We start from the raw sequence: 18,820 nt of genomic DNA, 5'->3' as shown, positions 1-18,820 counted from the left end.
CTTCGACGTTCTCAAAAAATATGCCAACCCTACTACCTTACTAGTGATGAGTGAACATGTCAGAAAAGTTGTTATTCGAGCATGCTCAGGTAATAAACAAGTGACTTTGGTGTTCTCAAAAAATATGCCAATCCTACTACCTTGCTAGTGATGAGCAAACGTGTTGGAAAATGTGTTATCCGAGCATGCTCGTGTGCTGACCGAGTGACTTCGGCATTCTCGAAAAATATGCCAACCCTACTACCTTACCAGAGATGAGCGAACATGTTGGAAAAGATGTTATTCAAACACGCAATCCCTGCATGTGTTGCATCTGTCAAACAGCTGCGAGGCATGCAGTCACGGGTACTGGAACATATGTTTCAAAGATGCCAAAGTCACTCAGTTAGCACATGAGAATGCTTGGATAACATTCGCTCATCACTCGTGAGGTAGTAAGGTTTGCATAGTAGTTTATTATTACAGACAGGGCCGGACTGGCCATCGGGCACTTCTGGCAAATGCCAGAAGGGCCGGTGCCAGTAGTGGGCCACTGCACTCTTAAACCCCCCCTCTCCCCCCGCAAGTGCTGCCGCCACCGCATTCAACTATACCGGCGACCATGACGCCAGTATAGTTCAATGCAATGATGGAGGGAGAGAGCGTCTACAGACGCTCCCTCTCCCATCATTCCCCGCTCTGCCTCTGACACTGCGGGTGCGCGATGACGTCATAGCATCGCGCACCTGCTGTGTCCCGGGCAGACTGCAGCCACCAAGACAGGAGCCAGGAGCAGCGCGGGCAAAAGGAAAGGTGAGGAGAGTTTTTTTTTTTTTTTTACTGGGCTGTGGGGCCATTATCGGGGGGGTGGGGGGAGAGATGAGATGTGGGCTGTGCTCTATATACCACTGTGTTGGCTGTGCTCTATATACCACTGTGCGGGCTGTGCTGTATATACCACTGTGCGGGCTGTGCTGTATATACCACTGTGCGGGCTGTGCTGTATATACCACTGTGTTGGCTGTGCTGTATATACCACTGAGGGCTGTGCTCTATATACCACTGTGTTGGCTGTGCTCTATATACCACTGTGCGGGCTGTGCTGTATATTCCACTGTGCGGGCTGTGCTCTATATACCACTGTGTGGGCTGTGCTGTATATTCCACTGTGCGGGCTGTGCTCTATATACCACTGTGCGGGCTGTGCTCTATATACCACTGTGTTGGCTGTGCTCTATATTCCACTGTGCGGGCTGTGCTGTATGTACCGCTGTGCAGGCTGTGCTGTATGTACCACTGTGCGGGCTGTGCTCTATATACCACTGTGTTGGCTGTGCTGTATATACCACTGTGCGGGCTGTGCTCTATATACCACTGTGTTGGCTGTGCTCTATATACCACTGTGTTGGCTGGGCTCTATATACCACTGTGTTGGCTGTGCTCTATATACCACTGTGTTGGCTGTGCTCTATATACCACTGTGTTGGCTGTGCTGTATATACCACTGTGCGGGCTGTGCTGTATATACCACTGTGTTGGCTGTGCTCTATATACCACTGTGTTGGCTGTGCTCTATATACCACTGTGTTGGCTGTGCTCTATATTCCACTGTGCGGGCTGTGCTGTATGTACCACTGTGCGGGCTGTGCGCTATATACCACTGTGTTGGCTGTGCTGTGTATACCACTGTGCGGGCTGTGCTCTATATACCACTGTGCGGGCTGTGCTCTATATACCACTGTGTTGGCTGTGCTCTATATACCACTGTGTTGGCTGTGCTCTATATACCACTGTGTTGGCTGTGCTCTATATACCACTGTGTTGGCTGTGCTCTATATACCACTGTGTTGGCTGTGCTCTATATACCACTGTGTTGGCTGTGCTGTATATACCACTGTGCGGGCTGTGCTGTGTATACCACTGTGTTGGCTGTGCTCTATATACCACTGTGTTGGCTGTGCTCTATATACCACTGTGTGGGCTGTGCTCTATATACCACTGTGTGGGCTGTGCTCTATATACCACTGTGCGGGCTGTGCTGTATATACCACTGTGCGGGCTGTGCTGGATATACCACTGTGCGGGCTGTGCTGGATATACCACTGTGCGGGCTGTGCTGTATATACCACTGTGTGGGCTGTGGTCTATATACCACTGTGCGGGCTGTGCTCTATATACCACTGTGAGGGCTGTGCTGTATATACCACTGTGAGGGCTGTGCTGTATATACCACTGTGTGGGCTGTGCTGTATATACCACTGTGGGGGCTGTGCTGTATATACTACTACGCGGGCTGTGCTATATTATGCAGGCTGTGCTATATACTATGCAAGTTGTGCTATATACTATGCGGGCTTTGATATATACTATGGGGGGTATATTATATTCTATGGGGGAGGCCGTGTTATATACTATGTGGCTGTGTTATATACTATTGCGGGGGTATATTATATTCTATGGGGGAGGCTGTCTTATATACTATGGGGGGCTGCATTATATTCTATGGCGGGCTACATTATATATTATGGAGAGGTGGGTTGTATTATATTCTATGGGGGGCTGTATTAGATTTTATGAGGGATGATTGCATCATACTCTTTGATGGGGCTGCATTATATTCTATGTGGAGGTGGACTGTATTCTATTTGGGGCTACATTATATTCTATGGGGGGCAGTATTATATTTATATTCTATGAGGGGTGATTGCATCATACTCTATGGGGGGCTGCATTATATTCTATGGGGTGGCTGCTTTATACTCTGGGTTGGCTGCATTATATTCTGTAGGGTGGTGGCTGCATTATACTATATGTGGGCTGCATTATACTGTATTGAGGACTATAGGGAATACGTTATACTATATGAAGAACTATGGGGTGCATTATACTATGGGAAGTGAATTGTACTACATGGATGACTATGGCGGTGCATTATACTATATGGAGCACTATGAGGAGTGTACTATGCTATATGGAGGACTATGAGGAGTGTTTTATACTATATGGAGGTCTGAGCAGTGTATTTTAATATATGGAGTACTATAAGGGGTGTATTATACTATATGGAGGACTGTGGTGCACATTATAATATATGGAGGACTATGGGGTGTATTTTACTAAACAAGTAAAATGCTGCATATTCAGATTGTTTTTGCTGGAACAAAAATCCTTGTTCTCAGCAGCACATCGCCGGTGTAGACTGTAGATGTGCTGCTGATAACATGATCCTCATCATTATTCCTCAGCTGGTGGAAAGAGGCCGGGAGACAAGCGTTGAACAACTTCAGTATTGTCGATCAAACTCATTTAGCGGCCTGAACTCCGCTCTTGTAAACCGAAATGCTTCTGTGTGATGTGCAATATGTTAGCATTTGGGGTCACATTTTAATCTTTGCCTAGAGCCCCACTTTGCCTAAAACCGGCCCTGCCTACAAGTCTACAAAGATATTATACAGTCACCATGTGACAAGTGGGCCTGTGTAACTTCAAATGCCAGGGCTGAATTTTAGTCCCAGTCCGGCCCTGATTACAGAGATGAAATTAGGAAGCTCATGGCCACTGGTAAAAGTTGTACAGGACCAGGATAAGGTAAAACAAAGCTGAGTAAGTAACATCGTCAAAATCTGATTATCTTCTGTTGATAAGGAGGCATCCAGAAACTTTCAGATGGGGAGTGAAAAACACTGATACATCATTCTACAGAGACGTCAATTGCTATAATTTGACATTTTGGTTTTCTTCCAGTGTCACCAAAATGAGCTGTGGGGAGGGTCACTGGACAAGGTAACTCTTGTAATATATGTAAATTCATGTTAGTAGTGACTCCAGGACCCGGTATAAATACTGCCCCATCTAGGGTTGTCACTAGAGCACTAGAGGATCAGGTAAGCTATTCCATTAATCATCACACTCACTACACAGATATAGATCCAAAAAATATGCTTATATTTTTACATTTTCCAAATGTAACTAAAATTGTTAATGGTAAATAATGAAAAAAATTATGAAAAATCTTTTTAAATATTATAACATTAGAATTATATTCATATAGTGACCGAATACTACAATACTAATCATGAATAAAAACCACAATACTTATATCACTAAAATTACTACTGGTGACATAATACACAGGAGCTCTGTATATAGTATACAGTGTACAAGTAATTCAGTGATCACCAGTGATATTATACACATGAGCTCTGTATATACTATATAGTGTACAAGTAGTACAATGATCACCAGTGACATTATACACAGGAGCTCTGTATATAGTGTCAGTGTACAGGTGATACATTGATCACCATAGACATAATACACAGGAGCTCTGGATATAGTGTCAGTGTACAGGTAATACAGTGATCACCGGTGATATTGTACACAGGAGCTCTGTATATAGTATCAGTGCACAGGTAAAACAGTGATCACCAATGACATTATACACAGGAGCTCTGTATATAGTGTCAGGGTACAGGTAATACAGTGATCACTTGCTACATTATACAAGGAGCTCTGTATATAGTGAATAGTGAACAGGCAATACAGTGATCACTGGTGACATTATACACAGGAGCTCTGTATATAGTGTCATTTTACAGGTAATACAGTGATCACCAGTGACATTATACACAGGAACTCTGCATATAGTGTCAGTGTACAGGTAATACAGTGATCATCAGGGGTGACATTATATACAGGAGCTCTGTGTATAGTGTCAGTATACAGGTAATACAGTGATCACCAGTGACTTTATACAGAGGAGCTCTGGATATACTATATAGTGTATAGCATAAGTGTACAAGTAACACAGAGACATCTCTAGTTCAAGTCCTTCATTTTCACTTTTCTTCTTCATTTGGCGCAGACCACCATCACTTCTTCCAGTCAGGACTTGTCTCTGCAGAAAATAACACATAGTTATCTAGAGCGCATTCCCCACTTTTTACCCAATTTCTACACTGTGTCAGATGAAGAAAAAAGGTGACAAAGTGCCACCCTCCAAAGTAACAGAACCTCACTTTTGTTCCCCCCATGGAAGACAGTATCCTCAAAAGTAAAATATATTACAGCATTAATTATGTCCCCCACTTGCCACCATAAACTAATTCTGGCTCCCATACAGTAATTGTCACCAATCTTGTACACCTTTATTTATTAATATTCCCCACCATGGGCCCCTTTATTTAATAATGTTTCCCATCCTGGGCACCTTGATTTCTCCATCCCGGGCCACTATGCTGTCCCATTGTGGGCTCATATGTATTGCCCCAATCCTGGGCCCCCATGTAGCCCCAGTCCCGATCCCTATGTATACCCCCTGTCCAGGGCCTCTGTGTGCTCACCATCCTAGATCCCTATTTCTCCGCCATCCTGGGCCCCTGTGTTCCTTTTTACAGGGCCCTTATATTCCCTATGTAAATAGAAATCAATTTTATCAATAATCAAATAACTCTATAAATCACTGTCAATCATGGAAGATCTGAGAGACAACTATTGAAGGTAAAAATTAGTTTTTGTTCATTTATTAGATGTCCATTATGGTTTGACTACTAGTGTAAGCATTGAAAGTGGTTTGATTTCCATCATATCAGAAACTATTACTGTTGTCAAATTTTTGATTATTTCCCCTCTTTATCGCTTATATCTGATATTTTTGAGTACATCTAAACTCTTCCTATCCGTAAAGGAGGAGATCTAATGGGCTCATACTTTTGGAGCTTTCACTTAGAGACTTTTTTGCACTAAGTAATAGTTAGTTTATAGTTTGGGAAGGGGGATCCTAACATCAGAGACCCTATTCCCAGAGCTGCAAACAGAATTTGCATTATAACTGTGGCAAGCAAATATTTTAATTAACATAAATAAAAGTTAAAGATTAATAGTAGTTATTTATCTCACCCCCTGCTGTAACATGCGCCCCTATATCCCCCCATCCTCTGACCCATCCTAGAACCCTATGTGCACTACCCTGGCCATTCACAGAGGGAAAGAAAAATTGCTCCCCTGGCATCCTTTTGCCGCTTCATACCTGACGCTGACGCGGTCGTTAACATGGGCACCGACCCATCAGAGGCCGCACCATGCTCTATCAGTGACGCTTAAAGGCCAACTGGTATGCGTCACGCACTGACGTCAGCAATGGGGGAATAGCAGTGCGACCTTTGATTGGCCGGCAGCTTTTAAATGTTACTGCTATGCGCCCCATGATGACGTCAGCACATTGTGCATAGCAGTGACTTCCTGTCGGCTATCTTAATGTCAGTTGTGTGAGCCGGGGTTGCCTTCGGGCATACAGTATGGAGGGCCCATCACGGACCCAAGGCCAACCGGAGGATCGTCCAGTGTCCCGGTTGGCCAGTCCGACACTGTTTGTATACCTGGATGGGGGACATATATACCAAGAAGGGGTATATATGTACCAGGATGGGGACAAATACACCAGGAAGAGGTCCAGGATGGGGAAATGTATACCAGGATGGGAACTTTTATACCAGGATGGGAGACATATATACCAGGAAGGGGAACATATATACCAGAAAGTGTCCCGTATGGGTGACATTAGTACAGTATTACTAAATAATGAAGGTGGGGATGAACACATATGTCTTTTTAAGATTTCGAGGGCTACAAAGACCCATACATCTGACTAACGTGCAGTGGAAAGGCCCAGGTCCAATTTTGCACCGAGTTCCATCGGACTCTAGTTTTGCAACTTCTGCTGTCTATGCGATCATCATCCTCAGCTCAAATTGTTGACTACTGTGAGAAAATTTGCAACCATTAAGTACGTTGCCCCTCACAGACTCTTTGACCATCAAGCTTGTGGCTTCAATGTGTGTAAATATTTCTTGAATTATCTCACTTTTACATTGGTTTTCCTTTCACCACTTCTGAAAAGAGAAGCTACCAACAAACATCACTCTACAGCCAAGTGCCATTGTATGCTGTCATCTATGTAATACAATAATACTATGTTAATGTATATTTAGTGCATTTTTATTCTTGTACATGACCTGAGACTAGATTGTCGATGCATGGAGAGCAAAGGTGGGGAGTCTCAACGCAAGAGTCCAGATTCGAAGAGGTGGCAGGAATAGGTTGTGGATAATATTGACTAAATGTATTCCTATTGCTATTATTTTGTATGTAGGAACATTTTTCGAAGTAACAAAGATGGACTGTAAAGCTAGACTAGATAAAGTAGATTGGAGCTTGTATGGTAGAGGGATTTGCCAACACTGTTTGGTTTTGGAAGAGCCTGTGCATAAAAAATCAAATCGTTTCAGAATGCTTTAGTTATTGTGGGGTAGTATATGGTGTGTTTACTTACTTACCATTTGTTGTATTTCACATGTATTTCCAGACAAATATATGGTGGGTGCTAGTGTTTTATTTTGAGCACTCTTGAATAAATTACAATTTCAGCTCAATTTTGATTTGGTCATAAATTAGCATATACTGTAGGAGCTCAGAATTAGAGATAAGAGCTATAAACCCCGACAAGCTTACTCCTAGATTCTCATTCAACTCATTCTACATCCAGAAATGTAAAGTGAAGCAAATATTCAAACTAAACTGTTCAAATGTTTTAATGACAAAAATTATTTTGAACGTAAAATCTATTAAGCTAATAAATAAATTTAAAAAATGTCACTGAAGTGGTCCATATAGTTAAATATAAGAAGTCTAAGAAGTCAAGTTTTAATTATTAACTTGAAGCCTAATGTTAAGCTGATGGCCACAAATTTTAGAACAGACCTTCAGTGTTGATTTTTTACTCAGTCTTCTTGACCTACCGCCTTATAGTGTTGACATCTTAGGGCGTCATCTAAGAGAAAATTTGAAGATAATGGTTCTTCATGAATCCCAAAAATCCCTAAAGTGGTTTCAAAGTGCCTACTAATAATAAAAAACAAAACAGAGATATACTTCTGACTTCCAGCAAATAATCCTATGTAAATGTTAGTCATTTGTATAGTACAGCAAACATTAATATAACATATTTAATTATTATGTTACGTAACAGATGAGCTTGTGCCAAAAGAAGCTACCAAGTACAATATAAAGGTCGCTCCTCTAACCAGTCGAAATACAACCAATGAAACTTTTAGTATACGCTTGTCATCTAGTTACCTTCAACTTGAGCTTCAGATTCATCGACAATGAAGTACTTCCTCGTCTACTTGGTCTTTGCCATTGGTGAGATCACCATAGGTAAGAAAATAATATCGGTGTATATTACGTTATACTTTTGATTAATGTTCACTATTTTTTGGTCACTTTATTGACTTTTCTCAGGTTACCGCTGGCAGACCACATAAAAATCTAGAACGGTAAAATGGAAGAGATCGAATCTTTGTTTCTAACTAAAACAAATGAAAATTTTATACTGAACTATGTAACAACTAGTGTTGAGCGATACCTTCCGATACTTGAAAGTATCGGTATCGGATAGTATCGGCCGATATCCGAAAAATATCGGATATCGCCGATACCGATACCCGATACCAATACAAGTCAATGGGACACAAGTATCGGAAGCTATCCTGGATGGTTCCCAGGGTCTGAAGGAGAGGAAACTCTCCTTCAGGCCCTGGGATCCATATTCATGTAAAAAATAAAGAATAAAAATAAAAAATATGGATATACTCACCCCTCCGGCGGACCCTGGACCTAGCGGTGTTAACCGGCAGCCTCCGTTCCTAAGAATGAGCGAGTGAAGGACCTTCGATGACGTGGCGGCTTGTGACCGCTCATGTGACCGCTCACGCGACCAATCACAAAACTGCGACATCATCGCAGGTCCTTCACTCGCTCATTCTTAGGAACGGAGGCTGCCGGTTGCAGCGGTTACAACCAGGGCGCGTCAGAGGATGAGTATATCCCTATTTTTTATTGTTATTCTTTATTTTACACATGAATATGCATTCCGATCCCGATTCCCGATATCGCAAAAATATCGGAACTCGATACTTGCGGTATCGGAATGCTCAACACTAGTCACAACATATCATGCAAAAAAAGGTTGACCAATTTGGACAAAAACACGATATCAGGCTGAATAAATGTAACAAAGAATCCTTTGGACCAAGATGAGTTGAACGGTTTTTATATCGACAACGCTTTTTGACACTGAACTGGTGTGCAATTGTTTTTTTCACTTGAAGAAGATGCTAGTCCAATGTTGAAACATGTTGAAATAAAAATTGTTCAACTCATCTTGGTCCTAAGGATTCTTTATTACAGCGACGTAGCCCGCTATCCTATTATCGTCCAAATTGGTCAAGTATCTTGGAGGAGATGATCCCCCAGCCACGAGGTAGCATTAGGTCATATCTTCACGTGTTCATAGCAGTTGTGCCTGCACACAACCTTCTCAGGTGAGCACCTTCCTTTTACTTTCCTAAAGGGGTATCACCGATGGTCTTGTGGGCTTTTGTTCCCCTACAGTTTTTCTACCACAAAAGGGTTGAGCAAATTTGTTACCCACATGCTGTAGGATGGTTAATATGAACCTCAAGGTTCTTCTGTTTCCTCCGTGAAGGTCCATGATAGCTCATGTGTTGGACTCCATTTTCTGTTTTTTCAATGAGCTTATCACCCATTGTATAATCCTGAGGTTCATCATAGTTAGTATTATTGAAAAAAGACATATGTCCTTCAAGTTCAACAGAGGAATGGAAGAAGACATTGAATGAAGGGAAGAGGTATAGGTCCAACTGTCCTTTTAACTCTTTATTATAGACCTTAATATTGAATGACGTAATGGCTGATATTAAATGTTTGTGATGGCCAAAATCACCGTGTAGTCACAGCCTTAATTTTTCTCTTTAAATTTTCTCTTAGGTAATGCCCTAAAATGTCAACACTATAAGGCAGTCGGTCAACAAGACTGCTCAGGACCCTCATATGAGTGCAAAAATAAAGATGACGTTTGTGCTCAGGGAATTGAACACAACATTCTCGGTAAGTTGGACCAAAACAAAACCAAATAGTAATTGGTTAATTAAATGTGCACAAATATCACTATTTGTGTGCAGTATGACACCTTTCTCGTAGGGTTGATTCTAGTACACAGGCCACTATTTAGAAAGACTGTTCGTTTCCAGATATTTTTTCATTTTCTGTTTCTTTTATTTCCAGTCTCTTTTTGTATCACATTCTACTTAACTTTGTTCCCTTATCAGTTTTATGTCCCAACAAGATCAGCTAAAGGCTAATTAGACACGCTGGTAATCTGGAGTGGGCATTCAGTAGATGACCTCTTCGTCGATTATCGACTTGTGTAAGCTTGTTGACAATTACTCGAACAACGAGCAAAATTCTCATTTGTTGGGTGATTTAATACTTCATCTTGGCATTATAATCTTTGTTATCGGGAGCACTTCGACCTGTGTAAAAAGTAGATGTGCTGCCGAGAGCAATGATATTCTATACGATCAGATATCATAAGTAACGATTGTTCTGTGACCATAGGATTCTGGTTAGCATGTCCAAAAAGGCCAATAAACGACCACAGATTGGCTTGTAAATAGACAATTGGTAGTCATTTATTGCATGGAGATGGCAGGTGTAAATGTAAGTTAAACAGTTTGCAAGCCATATAGTTTTTTTTTGTCTGTACTATTGTTTTTAAATGGATTTCCTCTGACGAGTGAATAAACTGGTGTGATTCCTGGGTGGTTCTTGGGACCAGGAAGAAGCACCGGCTACATGATTTTGTGGAGTGCCAATATTTTGTCTTAAAGAGTTCTTATGAAAACAAGCAATTTTCACCTTACTTCTTATTGAAAATCCTCTCTATTCTCAAGAATGGAGGTACTTTTAGTTTGATACTTTATTGATCTGACAAGGTTACCAACCACTTCCGCAGTCTGTTAGTGGTGGCCTGTTTCCTAGACAAGGAGCACAATGCTTCTAAGCTCATTCCATTAAAGCTTTTACAAGCTGCTATGAAGCTGGCCACTGGTCCAAACTGTCAATCATTATGGCCTTTGGCAAGGAAGTAGCAGAAAGGAGAGCGATGAGCTCCTGAATATCAACAGTGAGGCAACCTCATTTCCTTAGGAACAGAATACAGTTGAGAACACCGCTATAAACATTCAGGCTTGATAAAATCTCTATATTCTTACTTTTCCTAGATGGCGATAAGAGACCCACTGCCCACAGAGGATGTTTTAATTTACCGATGTTGTGCAACAAAATTATCTCTATGAATACAGGGCACTTCCAGCTGATTGTTCACAACAAATGCTGCAAAACTGATGACTGTAATTCCGATCCAATTGAAAGTATGTAAAATAAAACCGCCAATATATGTCATATAATGTGTATTTTGAAATCTGAGGCTAGCAGCATGTAGATGCCAGGGTTTGCAGGACCCATCACTATCTGAAGAAACCTATTTATAATGTTCCCTTTCTCTTATAATATTCTAGTGCCACCACTAATTACCACAGAAAATGGACTCTATTGCAAGTCATGTTTCGTGGAGGGAAGCTACGAATGTGAGAACTATGAGTCTGTTGCCTGCATTTGTAACCAGGGAGATTGCTTTGAGTTTAGTGGAGATGCAACTCGTCCAGGTAACACTTATCTGTTTAGGAATTTTATTACTATACAAAATGTCTTGTTTTATAGTTAATTGGTTGGCTGATAATTAGCATGTGACAGATAGAGTCTCTTGATCATTATCTCTGTAATTAGTAGAGTTTGTGGACTTGTGCTGTTTTAAGGAGTTGTTTCATCATACACTTCCCCCTTATCTTAGAGCCACTAAAGGTACCTTCACACTGAACAACTTTCCAACGAGAACGACAACGATCCGTGACGTTGCAGCGTCCTGGATAGCGATATCGTTGTGTTTGACACGCAGCAGCGATCTGGATCCCGCTGTGATATCGTTGGTTGGAGCTAGAAGGCCAGCACCTTACTTCGTCGTTAGGTCGGTGTGTATCGTTCTGTTTGACAGCAAAAGCAACGATGCCTGCAATGTTTTACAATGGTAACCAGGGTAAATATCGGGTTACTAAGCACAGGGCCGCGCTTAGTAACCCGATATTTACCCTGGTTACCATTGTAAAAGTAAAAAAAAAACACTACATACTCACCTTCTGATGTCTGTCACGTCCCCCGCCGGCGGCTTCCCTGCACTGAATGTGTCAGCGCCGGCCGGCCGTAAAGCAGAGCACAGCGGTGACGTCACCACTGTTACTGCCGGCGCCGCTGACACATTCAGTGCAGGGAAGCCGCCGGCGGGGGACGTGACAGACATCAGAAGGTGAGTATGTAGTGTTTTTTTTTTACTTTTACAATGGTAACCAGGGTAAATATCGGGTTACTAAGCGCGGCCCTGCACTTAGTAACCCGATGTTTACCCTGGTTACCCGGGTGCAGCAGGGGGACTTTGGCATCGTTGAAGACAGTTTCAACGATGCCGAAGTCGTTCCCCTGATCGTTGGTCACTGGAGAGAGCTGTCTGTGTGACAGCTCCCCAGCGACCTAAACAGCGACGCTGCAGCGATCGGCTCGTTGTCTATATCGCTGCAGCGTCGCTGAGTGTGACGGTACCCTAAGAAAATTAATCCATGATATCCATCATGGCAATTTTTCAAGAATGGCTTTTCTTTTAGGGTCAACTTTTGTCACCAAGTTTTCCCATATAAAGTGGGGCCAGCACTGGTAAATCATTATAAACAAAATTATAGAATGATGTATATATGTCCCCAATCTGTTCTGCAGACACAAAAAAGAGCTTTGTGCTTACCTACAGCACGGTCTAGTCTGATGGGCACCACTCTTCTTGATCTGGTGCCTCCTCTCTTGTTATTATCACCATCCTCCATCTTGCTCCACCTGGATGATGCATCCTACATCATCCACACAGTGTCCTCCATCACACTCTTGTGTAGGCATATTTCTCTCCGCCCTGCCGAGGGCAGAGCAAAGTAATGTGGCCAAATATCGCCGATGTATGACGACTACAATGCTTTGCTCTGCCGTCGGCAGTGCAGAGACATGCACCTAAGCAGGAGCGCAATGGAGGACACCGGGTATGGACTGGGGCTCAAATTCAGCCCTGGCATTTGAAATTACACAGAACCATGTTGTCCCCATCCCCATGAACCAGATGGGATATATCACTAATATAACCCTGGATGGAGGAAAAGACAATTTTCTACAAGACCAATAATTCTACTGATACTAGTAGCCTGCTGGGGCAAGTGAGGGAGTCAGCGACTTGTGCTCCATCACAACTCTTAACAGTATGGGGATCTTGAGAACACCGATTCTGTTAACAACATAGCAGACAAGGCAGCTCATGACTAGACAGGACCTTCTGGCATTTGCCAGAGTTACCAGATAGCCAGTCCGTCCCTGGAGGACACTGAGTGTTTGACGAATCCTATGTCAAGAAGGACAAAAATTGCAAGAGGAAAGGAGGCGCCAGATTCAATTCCAACGACGCCCATTTCACCGGATCGCGTCAACTATATCAGGTGGATACAGCGGTGGACCAATTTTCCAACCTCTTAGAAGCTGATAACAAAGTGTCACCTCGCTCGAATTAACAGTTGTCAGTTGCAATTTGTGGGGAAGTCTGTTTTTAAGTGTTTATTTTCTCTGCGGCACCACCACAGGGTAAATCAGTTATGGGTATTCCAATCCGTCATTTCTATAGAACCTCATGACATTTCTAATTTCCATTCTAAGAAACTCAACTCATCCATTGGCTACAGTGGTAACCATATTATTATTATTATTATTATTATTATTATTATTTATATAGCACCATTGATTCCATGGTGCTGTACATGAGAAGGAATATTATCATATGAGGAAGAATATTATCATATTAGTTGACATCTACTTTTTCTAGAAGAATATGCAACAAAAAGCCTTGTCCGCAGATACAGACATGCGGATTTGGATTATTATTATTATATTATTGTATATAAATGTTAATTTGTAACCCTTTGCCTTACTTTTGTTCTTTTGCATTTAGGCGATGTGGAGAAGAAATATGCATTCGCCGGCTGCTCTACAAAAGGGGCCTGTGTTATGGGATACGATATACTACTTGAGACCTCAGTGGGAGAAGTTGAAAGCCTGCGGTGCCCTTTGGAAAACATCATAACTGTTATATAATAATTGCTCTCTGAAAGTCAGAAAATACAGAAGAAAATTCTGCATAAGTTCAAAAATCTTATAAAATGTGTTGTGATTCGGTTCGTGGGCTCCCCCGGTGGTCTCTTGTGGTACTGGTGTCCTGCAAGCTTTGCCTTCTCAGTTCACCTGTTCCTATCAGGATGTGGGAGTATCCTATTTAACCTTGCTCCTCAGTCATTCTAATGCTGGCCATCAATGTATCCAGAGTGATTCTGTTGCATGTTCCTGCTCCCAGTTTTCTGCTCAGCTAAGTTGGACACTTTAGTCCTTAAGTCTATTTTTGTATGTTTTGTCCAGTTTGCACTTATGTGAATCTCTGCAGCTGGAAGCTCTTGTTGGGCTGAAATTACCACTCCAGTGACATGAGTTGTCACATGAGTTAAGGTAATTTCAGGATGGTGTTTTGAAGGGTTTTACAGCTGACCGCGAAGTCCTCTGTTGTATCTTTCTGCTATTTAGTTAGCGGGCCTCTCTGTGCTAAATCTGCTTTCATACTACGTGTGTCTTTTCATCTGCTCTCACCGTTATTATATGTGGGGGGCTGCTATCTCCTGTGGGGACATTCTCTGGAGGCAAGCCAGGACTGTGTTTTCTTCTACCAGGGGTAGTTAGTTCTCCGGCTGGCGCGCGTTTTGTGCCAGGATGGGCATTGATTTGTCTTTTTCGTCTGCATTTCATCCCCAGACAAATGGCCAGACGGAACGTACTAATCAGACCTTGGAGACTTATTTGAGGTGTTTCGTGTCTGCTGATCAGGATGACTGGGTCTCCTTTTTGCCGTTGGCTGAGTTTGCCCTTAATAATCGGGCCAGTTCTGCCACTTTGGTCTCCCCTTTCTTTTGCAATTCAGGGTTCCATCCTCGTTTTTCATCTGGTCAGGTGGAGTCTTCGGATTGTCCTGGAGTGGATACCATGGTGGATAGGTTGCATCGTATTTGGGGGCAGGTGGTGGACAATTTGGAGTTGTCCCAGGAGAAGACTCAACGTTTTGCTAATCGCCATCGTCGTGTTGGTCCTCGTCTTCGTGTTGGGGACTTGGTGTGGTTGTCCTCCCGTTTTGTCCCTATGAGGGTCTCTTCTCCTAAGTTTAAGCCTCGGTTCATTGGTCCTTATAAGATTTTGGAAATTCTTAACCCTGTGTCTTTTCGTTTGGACCTCCCAGCATCCTTTGCTATCCATAATGTCTTCCATCGGTCATTATTGCGGAGGTATGAGGTACCACTTGTGCCTTCTGTTGAGCCTCCTGCTCCTGTGCTGGTTGAGGGTGAATTGGAGTACGTGGTGGAGAAAATCTTGGACTCCCGTGTTTCCAGACGGAAACTTCAATATCTGGTGAAATGGAAGGGCTACGGTCAAGAGGATAATTCTTGGGTTACAGCTTCTGATGTTCATGCTTCTGATTTGGTCCGTGCCTTTCATAGGGCTCATCCAGATCGCCCTGGTGGTTCTTGTGAGGGTTCGGTGCCCCCTCCTTAAGGGGGGGGTACTGTTGTGATTCGGTTCGTGGGCTCCCCCGGTGGTCTCTTGTGGTACTGGTGTCCTGCAAGCTTTGCCTTCTCAGTTCACCTGTTCCTATCAGGATGTGGGAGTATCCTATTTAACCTTGCTCCTCAGTCATTCTAATGCTGGCCATCAATGTATCCAGAGTGATTCTGTTGCATGTTCCTGCTCCCAGTTTTCTGCTCAGCTAAGTTGGACACTTTAGTCCTTAAGTCTATTTTTGTATGTTTTGTCCAGTTTGCACTTATGTGAATCTCTGCAGCTGGAAGCTCTTGTTGGGCTGAAATTACCACTCCAGTGACATGAGTTGTCACATGAGTTAAGGTAATTTCAGGATGGTGTTTTGAAGGGTTTTGCAGCTGACCGCGAAGTCCTCTGTTGTATCTTTCTGCTATTTAGTTAGCGGGCCTCTCTGTGCTAAATCTGCTTTCATACTACGTGTGTCTTTTCATCTGCTCTCACCGTTATTATATGTGGGGGGCTGCTATCTCCTGTGGGGACATTCTCTGGAGGCAAGCCAGGACTGTGTTTTCTTCTACCAGGGGTAGTTAGTTCTCCGGCTGGCGCGCGGCATCTAGAGACAACGCAGGAATGCCCCCTGGCTACTTCTAGTGTGGTGTGTAGGTTTAGCATCGCGGTCAGCTCTAGTTTCCATCACCCGAGAGCTTGTCCGTTTATTCTATGCTTCCGATGTTTCCTTGCCATTGGAAACCATAACAAAAATGCTAAATAAATCAAATAAATCTATGCGTTGCTTTCTGCATATTTTCTTTTACAATACTAAATACATTTTCTTGCAAAATAAAAAAAAGCCTTTTGTGCATTTTTTAGTATTTCCACACATTTCTAGCTACTCTATATATGTATGACACACTATCTAAACCCGACTCTCACTTAATGACGTTTATGGATTAGAGTTACCATTATGATGTCCATACCATCTCAGATCATTGAAATTGAAGTTCCGATCTATCTGGCATTCGATAGTCCAGGAATCATAAATCACAAGTCATAACTCATGCCCCAAAATATTTTTTTAGTAAACAGATATGACGGCGAGTCTTCTTTAGAGACTGACAAATTAATTTGATGCTTATCAAATCTATGTCAAATTTTATGAAATTTGCAGGTCCTGGCAAATTTGAACAATTTGTGATTCGATTGCGGCAAATCATCAAAAATTGCTTCTGCATTTTTACATGTTGAAGGTTATTGCAAGGTAAAGTTGTATAATATCTGCACCTCCTTAGTTTCTTATCACTAAAGTGCACAAAGCTCCTTCTGTCTCATCATTATAGCTTCTATGTAGAAATTTCTGATTCTCTGTTTTGCTTTGCACCACTTTTCAACTCTTTCTAACATCTGAGTTTTCGGTCAGTCAGTAAGGGGTTTGTGATTGTCTGGATGAGCAGGTGGCCATCAGCCTTCTGAAGAGTTAGCCTGGCTTTGTGTGTCGGTTAGTGAAGATACAGAAATCAGTTTTGGGGATGGTCTCCACATACATCAGGAACCAATTTCAGTGTGTACGGCTGGTGCAATGGACAACACTAAATAAAATAATAAATAAAACTAAGAATTCAAGTTCTAAATGGAACTTCTAAATTGATATTGGAATCTTCTCCTTAAGAAACTTTGAGGCAAATTCAAATTAACTCAAAACGATTCATCTATCTCCGCGATTTTGTAAATTCTTGGAGATTCACGTCAGTTTTTAGCTTTGCCCTTATTCACCGTGCAAACATTTTTAGATGAATCATATTACTATTAGGGTTGAGCGACTTTCACTTTTTTAGGATCGAGTCGGGTTTCGCGAAACCCGACTTTGTCAAAAGTCGAGTCGAGTGTAATCGTCCGATTATCGCCAAAAGTCGGGGATCGACTGAAACACGAAACCCAATGCAAGTCAATGGGGAAGCATAGTCGGCAGTGAGTGGAGGCCAGGAAAACACCTACAGTGCCCATTGTAATGGTAAAAACATCCATTCTTGTTACTGAAGCTTGTCAATCTTAATTTACTTTATAATAATAGTTAGGCATTTGAAATTGGGGGTCATTTGGCTAAAGTTGTGGGGGGTAGGGATGGTTAAATTTTTTAGTGGGCCCAGGAAACGTGGACTACGTCACGGCGGTGGAGCAGTGAGAGGTAAGAATTTCAACTTTGTAAGTGCTGTGATCCTGAGCAAGCAGGGGGGGCCCACTCGTTCGCATTGGCACTGGCACAGGGCCCCTCAAAGTACGGCGGTGTGTTTGCACGGCGGGGGCGCCTCCCAGCGGCAGCGACACTTTTGCGTACTCTGAGGGGCCCTGTGCCAGTGACGTCGCCAACGAGTATGCCCCCCCCACCTGATGAAGGAACCTGCACTTTTATCTGCACCTTACTCTTTGTCCCTGTGTAAGGTGGTATAGTATGCGGGAAGGGGAACCTGACTTTCAGCAGGGTCAGATTGTGGCTGTGTAGCGTGCAAGGGGAATGCAGTGGTCTGGGTCAATGTACCACAAGACTCATCTAGCACTGGCTGGGTAATGGGCAGGATGAGGAGGAAACACAGATATAGGCCCAAATAATAAAGTGGGCTAAATGAAGTTCAAAATTGGTAACAGGACTAACCAGGCGGCATTGCTTTGTTCAGTGCAGTAGAAAACCCAGGAGCGGCAGACACCGTTTTAAGGGCCCAACCACACTAGTAGGCCCAATGCAGTTTAATATTGCAAATATAGGCCGAAAGCCTGAAGATTGAAGCTCAGGAAAATAACACAGGACAACACCAAGGTGCGGCAGACACCGTTACTAGGCCCAACCAAAGTAGTAGGCCAAATGCAGTTTAATATTTAAAATGTAGGCCGAAAGCCTGAAGATTGAAGCTTGGGAAAACAAAACAGGAGAAAACCCAGGAGCGGCAGACACCGTTTTAAGGGCCCAACCAAACTAGTAGGCCCAATGCAGTTTAATATTACAAATATAGGCCGAAATCCTGAAGATTCAAGCTCAGGAAAATAACACAGGACAACACCAGGGTGCGGCAGACACCGTTACTAGGCCCAACCAAAGTAGTAGGCCAAATGCAGTTTAATATTTAAAATGTAGGCCGAAAACCTGAAGATTGAAGCTCGGGAAAACAAAACAGGAGAAAACCCAGGAGCGGCAGACACCGTTTTAAGGGCCCAACCACAC

General features: G+C 42.8%; 1 protein-coding gene across 2 annotated transcripts; it reads left to right on the top strand.

The window, feature by feature from the left end:
- The first annotated feature begins 11,155 nt into the window (after nucleotides 1–11,155).
- On the top strand, nucleotides 11,156–14,132 carry LOC143768747 (phospholipase A2 inhibitor and Ly6/PLAUR domain-containing protein-like). 2 transcript variants are annotated; one of them, XM_077257396.1, is made up of 3 exons: nucleotides 11,156–11,270; nucleotides 11,418–11,564; nucleotides 13,985–14,132. In XM_077257396.1, the coding sequence occupies exons 1-3, from the start codon at nucleotides 11,168–11,170 to the stop codon at nucleotides 14,125–14,127; spliced, it is 393 nt and encodes a 130-aa protein (XP_077113511.1). In that variant the 5' UTR covers nucleotides 11,156–11,167; the 3' UTR covers nucleotides 14,128–14,132. The 2 variants fall into 2 exon arrangements, with proteins under 2 accessions (XP_077113511.1, XP_077113512.1); XM_077257397.1 differs by lacking the exon at nucleotides 13,985–14,132 and adding an exon at nucleotides 11,750–11,917.
- Nucleotides 14,133–18,820: the final 4,688 nt, after the last annotated feature.

Source organism: Ranitomeya variabilis, chromosome 4 (assembly GCF_051348905.1).
Source record: "Ranitomeya variabilis isolate aRanVar5 chromosome 4, aRanVar5.hap1, whole genome shotgun sequence".
In the NCBI taxonomy this organism is placed as follows: domain Eukaryota; kingdom Metazoa; phylum Chordata; class Amphibia; order Anura; family Dendrobatidae; genus Ranitomeya; species Ranitomeya variabilis.
The sequence above is the reverse complement of the archived record's forward strand: the minus strand, read 5'-3'. Positions and strand labels throughout refer to the sequence as shown.